The sequence below is a fragment of the Phalaenopsis equestris genome, unplaced genomic scaffold (genome assembly GCF_001263595.1).
Source record: "Phalaenopsis equestris unplaced genomic scaffold, ASM126359v1 Scaffold213464, whole genome shotgun sequence".
Classification (NCBI taxonomy): domain Eukaryota; kingdom Viridiplantae; phylum Streptophyta; class Magnoliopsida; order Asparagales; family Orchidaceae; genus Phalaenopsis; species Phalaenopsis equestris.
This window is the reverse complement of record NW_018232306.1, coordinates 109,669-115,548: the sequence shown is the minus strand read 5'-3', so window position 1 is coordinate 115,548 and position 5,880 is coordinate 109,669. Positions and strand designations below refer to the sequence as shown.

The following is a 5,880-nucleotide window of genomic DNA, read 5'->3' as shown; positions in this document are numbered from 1 at the left end:
ATTTGATTAAATTTCAGCCAATTCGGTGGGGTCGGGTCGGGCTGGGACGGGACGCAGGATAAATAAATGACATTTAATTCTTCTGGGGTGAGACTGTACAGTTACAAGTGTCATTTTATAATTGAAGTGCGGAAGCATCCGGATCCAATAATTTTTCGTAAAAATCGACGGGCATGATCGCAGGCGGCGCACAACTCACGTGTAGGGTCCCATGTCTCCGTTCTCCAAATTCCTTCCACGTAATAATCTTAGCGTTAAAAATCGATATATTTAATATTTAATTGGGCAATCGGGATTTGATTTGGAAGCAAAATGGCAGCGGTGTACTCTCCTCGATGCCAATTGTCGCTTCTTCTCCCCTGTTATCTGCACGAATCCTAGGGTTCGTCGGTCTGTGATTGCCAGTAACACTGATCCCAGCGGCGAGAATAACAAAAGTAATTCCTTGAACTCTTTTCCCAACTAAAATCCATCATAATCTCTAGTTTTCCGGAATCCCGGTGCGGAAGTTTTCCGCGCTTTGATGGATTTGGAGGACGCCAAGTCTGTGGAGGGAGAGAAAGGAAGGGAGACTGCTAATAACCTACTACCGTCGAAGGAAATTAGGGCTGATTCTTATGACGAGGTCGCTTCTGAAGAGCTGCACAATCTTGTTGATACTACTGAAAGTGGCTTTACTGATCCCGCAGTTTCCGTACTTGGAACTTCAGCAACGGCGGCAAATCCTTTCATAGATGATACTATTTTGGCTGAACCAAAGGAGTTCAATTGCAATTCAAGTCATTCTAGTCCAAGTGATATGTTAGTAGTGGAGTCGAAGCCAGTGGTTACGAAGGGGAGTGGGCTGAGGAAATGGAGGAGGATAAAGAGGGATTTGAAAAAAGATGGAAGTAGCAAAGTAGCAGTGCTGATTCTGCTCAGATTCTGAAGCGCAGGCTGTCAAATTCTGAGCCTTTCAAGAGTGACGAAGAGAATAAGCTGAAGAGTATGGCTGACGGAGAGAGTGAAGAGTCTGTAGCATCTGTGGCGTCAAGGAATGCTGATATCAATCCTCTTCCAGTTGGTACTGGGTCCCTGGACCTGGAGCTCGAGCGATTGGCAACTGGTGGCTTTTCAATCGGCGTGGATTCCGATAACAGTGAGGATCACAGTAGCAAATCATCTACAGCTACCAGTGCTCCGCGGCTGAGGCATGAAATGCTTGCATCAGGCAAGGAAAGAGGGAGGCAGAAAAATTTTGGTGCGAGGAGCTCAACCCGTCTCGGTCTTCAGAAAGTTCAACAGGACAGAGGTGCAACAGTAGACGCTAGCAAAAAAACTAATGGAGATTTAGCAAGATTTGAGAAGGAGAATTCTTTTTGTAGCGTGGAGTCTGATTTGAGAAGCTCTGCTGCTGGAGTTGCACTGCGGGGCAGTGTTGGCAACAGTAACGGAAAGCATAATGGAAGGCCCTTGAATTTTGGTGAACATGGTGATGAGGCTCACACAGGTGAAGAGGTTCGCTTAGGTTACTATAAAGAAAATGGGGAGGAGGTAAACCCATCTAGAGAAGTTTTGGATGCTGAGCTGTTGGCCAAGAATAATCGAAAGAGTGAGAATTTACATTCAAGTTCTGATCTCGATCCCTTTTTAAACTCAATGGTTTTGCTCGAAGAGGCTCAAGAATCACTAGATAAAGGTCTATACTAATCCTCAATTGGTAGCATTTTTACCAGTATTGTTTTGTTCACCATCATGCTCGCATTTATATTTTATCCTAGAATAGGCAGCTATCTTTGTTCTTTTTTACTTTTGGACTTTTGTCTAGCTTTTGTTTTTTTTTGGTTTTGTGGATTCTTTATAAAGATGGGCTGATAATTATATTAGAAATCAAAGTTTATACTATAGTCATTGAATTTTGAATCATGCAAAAATCAAATTGTTTTATTTAGAGTCACAATCCAAGGACATAGCTTTAAACATCTTCACAATAATGTGCTATTATTCTTTTGGTGCAAATTGTTGCAACTTGCAACTGGATTTTTTGTAGTTTTTAGCAGGAAGTATTATACTATATTTTGGCAAGAATGTTCAATGCATATGGAAGAAAGCATGGAATTATTAGTCCCAATTTATTTGTTTCCACTTATCACGAAAAAATTATGATATATTGAACCCTTCAGTTGCTCTACAAATTCTGATTGAGCAAAATACAAAAATTAACTTTTAAATCAAGACTGTATATATAAAATATGTTAGCACGAATCTCATAACAGATAAACAACTCAAGAGGAAGAAATGACCGATTGAAGGTGGCTGCTGATGACCATTTCGAACAATGATGGCGAGAGAGGCATCTTGTTAGGCTGATCGGCGGAACTTGTCAGGAGATTTCTTGCAGGACATTGAACAACCCTTGGGACGATCGACAAGAAACATTCTTTCGGATTAAATATCGATCAATTTGAGACTTACCAAATGATCGGTGAATTATTATTGATTGCATCAACCCCTCGATCTTATTATTTACGAATAACTGTAATCACTAAAAAATTCCTCGGAAAAGTCAATGAATATGAGGCTAATATGTACTTTTTGTAATGTTGGGACCTCTGCCATGCCCATAAATAGGGGATTTATGATATGAATAATTGTTACACTCTCTTTTACTGTTCTTTATTGTACTCGCTTTCGTACAGAACGATTAATTCATCCCATCTAATCACCCTGCAGCGACAAGCTCCGTGAGGTATGCTTAAATGATCGTCCTAGGCCCGAATTATAAGTTTGACAACGACAAGCTTTGCGAGAGGCGTCTAACGATCGTCAGAGGCTTATGAGAGGTATCGACACCCGACGGTGACTAGCTCCGCGAGGGGTGGGTGAACAATCATCCTGCGCCTGAATTATTAGGTTCACCCGACGGTGACAAGTTCCGCGAGGGGTGTTTAATGATTGTCAGGGGCCTATGGGACGTATCGACACTCGACAGCAACAGGCTCCGTGAATGGTGCTTGAACGATTGTCCTGCACCCAAATTATAAGGTCAACACTTGATAGTGACAAGCTCCGCTAGTGGTCTCTAATGATCATAAGAGGCGTACGAGACATATCGACACCCGACAGCGGCAAGCTTCGCGAGGGGTGCATAAACGATCGTCTTGTGCTCGAATTATAATTATAATACCCGATAGAGACAAGCTCCATGTGGGGCGCACAGACGATCGTCTTGCACCCAAACTGTGACGTTTACACTTAACAACACCTAACTTTGCGAGTGGTGTATACCCACACTTTCCAACAATTCACGACAAGAAAAAATTTGCTCATGAACTAGAACAGTCGTTGAATGCAAGAAAAAAAAAAACTCGAAGTACTAAACCCTCCAGTTTAAAAAATCCCTTACTCTATAAACTTTGTTTACAGAAAGTGAATTACAAAATTTTCATACAAGCGCATGTAAACATAAAAAAAAAAAAAAAAGTGAAGCTAACAAGAGATCACCCGCCAGTTCTGTACATTTGAGGATTCCCCAGCACCCTCTTCCTCGATTTCTTCAGCTCACCCGACACCACCCGATTTCCCATTCGATGATTTTTGTTCTCTACCCTCTGAATCTGAAAGTAACGTGTCGAACTCCTCCATGTCCCGCCACCTAGGATCGACTAGTCCATGTTTTCACATGCCACTCTACAACAAGAGATGTGCCAACCACAATCTGACGGGAGAGGCGCTCGACATCCTGATCCCGACTAATCATAAAGGAGACCTTTTTCATCTCTTCGTGCTCCTTAAGAAGGGTCTCATGTTCCTGAGCCTCCAACTCCCCTCAGCTCCACAGATAGTTTAAGTTTTTCCTCAGCCATGGGACTTTTCACCTCAATTTTTCTATCCGCAAGACACCCCTCTCAATTTTCCCTTTGACTCAATCTAAAAGAATCACCAGAAAAAGTGAAGCCTCCCTTGCAAGAAAATGATAGCGATTGATCGCCTTATACATATCTCGCCTGCCCATCATTTTCAGCTGCTTTTCGAAGATGGGAGATCAAAACATTTCCATCAAGTTACCGGTGTCCTCATTCAAAGGGGTAAAAGAATATCACTCAGTCTTCCTATCAAGAAGAGTATAATGACTGCTCGTTCCAAACTCCAGCCCTTGACCATGAGAGAACAACCACTCGGATGGAATCCCTCTTCCTGGAGGAGGAGACAGCTCAGCTTTTGAAACAGGAGCATTTCCTTTTCTTCGATGAACGTTACCTCCCACTTCCTTGGCATTTTCTGATTCTTCTCCCGGCTCGGTCCTTATTGAGATTGAATGAGAAGAGCGACTTGCCTCCGCTCGATCGTACAAACCTACGAACGAGGTCCTACCATGAGTTACAACGGAAACCCCACCAATCGAGGGACGGGCCAGAGAAACCCCAAAATCAGATGCGCTGCGAATCTTGAAGACATCCTCATCGCTCTCTTCAAGTAACACAACCAAACAATATTAACACGCTCATACATAAAAACAACTAAAACGAGGAAAATTTTCTTACTTTCAGCACATTCTTCGGTCGAACCAATGAGGGCAGACCGACTCTCACCTCTCCCAAGCAAGGAAGGATAACTTTTTCCCCGTTGTATCTTTGAAGCTGTCGTCTTCTCGGCAGCCTTCTCTCTAGCCACTTCCTGAGCATCGGATGATAACCACAACCCTTCGGTCATGGTCTCGCTATCGTCGGGCCAAAGCATACGCTCAATCATGTTCGGATCAAGGTATTAAAACTATGAGAGGCGCTTAATCAACGCCTTGTAATCTCTAATATTACCAGAAAGTGTCATCACTTTCTTTATCTCGCATTCCATTGGAACAGTGCTAATCCCTCAGCCACCAGCGTAGGAACCCACCAAGAACTTGGCTTTCCAATCTCTTAGCTTATTTTCAAGACCCACAAAATGTATCTTGGGACCGGCGGCAAACTGAACATAGTTGTCCCTGCCGATTCGGAAAGCAAAGAAATTATTGAACAGTTCGATCGACCAAGGTATCTTCATCCTTCAACAAAAGAGTACAAAGGTTATTATGAAAGCCATAAACCTGGGAAGAACTTGTGTAGGAACAACCTTGTATTGTCCGAAAATCGATCGTAATTCCTTGCATAAAAGCAGACGAAGACTCATTTTAAATTGATCTTTATAGAAAACCAAATCCGAAAAAAATGACCCGTCGCCTGCTCATGGCTGGCTGCAGGCCGAAGTTGGATAGAAGGGCCGAAAACCTAGAAGCTCTGAACCTCCCTCACGTCTGCTTTTGAAAGAGTCGAGATTTTTTAGACCCAAATGATTCCTTGGAGAACTTCCGCGCCATACTATCTGTAACAACGCATGCGAGAGAACAGGGAAGAAGAGGAATGAAAAGAAGTGAAGTCACAGAAATAAATATGACTACCCAAACTTCGCGTGCGCGCGCGCCCACATACATACACACACACACTCACATAGTAGCGCAAAAAAATGAAACGCCGCTGATAAGACTGGTGTGACAAGAACCACATATTATTCGAGGAAAAAATAATCATCACTAGAAATAGAAAACTGCATTTTATTTATTTACAAAAAAAGGGAACATCATTCTAAACGTCTAGATACAACAACAACAACAAAGCCTTAATCCCACTACGTGAGGTCGGCTACATGAATCCTTTTTCTCCATTGCTTCCTATTTAGTGTCATATTATCATTTAGTTCTAGTAAATTAAGATCATTTTTAATACAATAAGCCCAAGTCTTCCTAGGTCTACCTCTGCCTTTCTTAACACAAGTCGAATCTAAAACATTTACTCTCCCAATCGGATCATAAGAAAGTCGACGTTTAATGTGACCAAACCATCTAAGACGACTACTTTCTCTAAT

General features: G+C 42.4%; 1 protein-coding gene across 1 annotated transcript in view; it reads left to right on the top strand.

Moving 5' to 3' along the window:
- Positions 1-232: 232 nt before the first annotated feature.
- LOC110036970 (WPP domain-interacting protein 1-like) overlaps positions 233-5,880 on the top strand; it is an 11,766-nt gene continuing 6,118 nt past the window's right edge. Inside the window, 2 exon segments of the mRNA XM_020741536.1 lie at positions 233-895; positions 898-1,678. Coding sequence (XP_020597195.1) covers positions 524-895; positions 898-1,678 — 1,153 coding nt within the window. The 5' untranslated portion in view covers positions 233-523.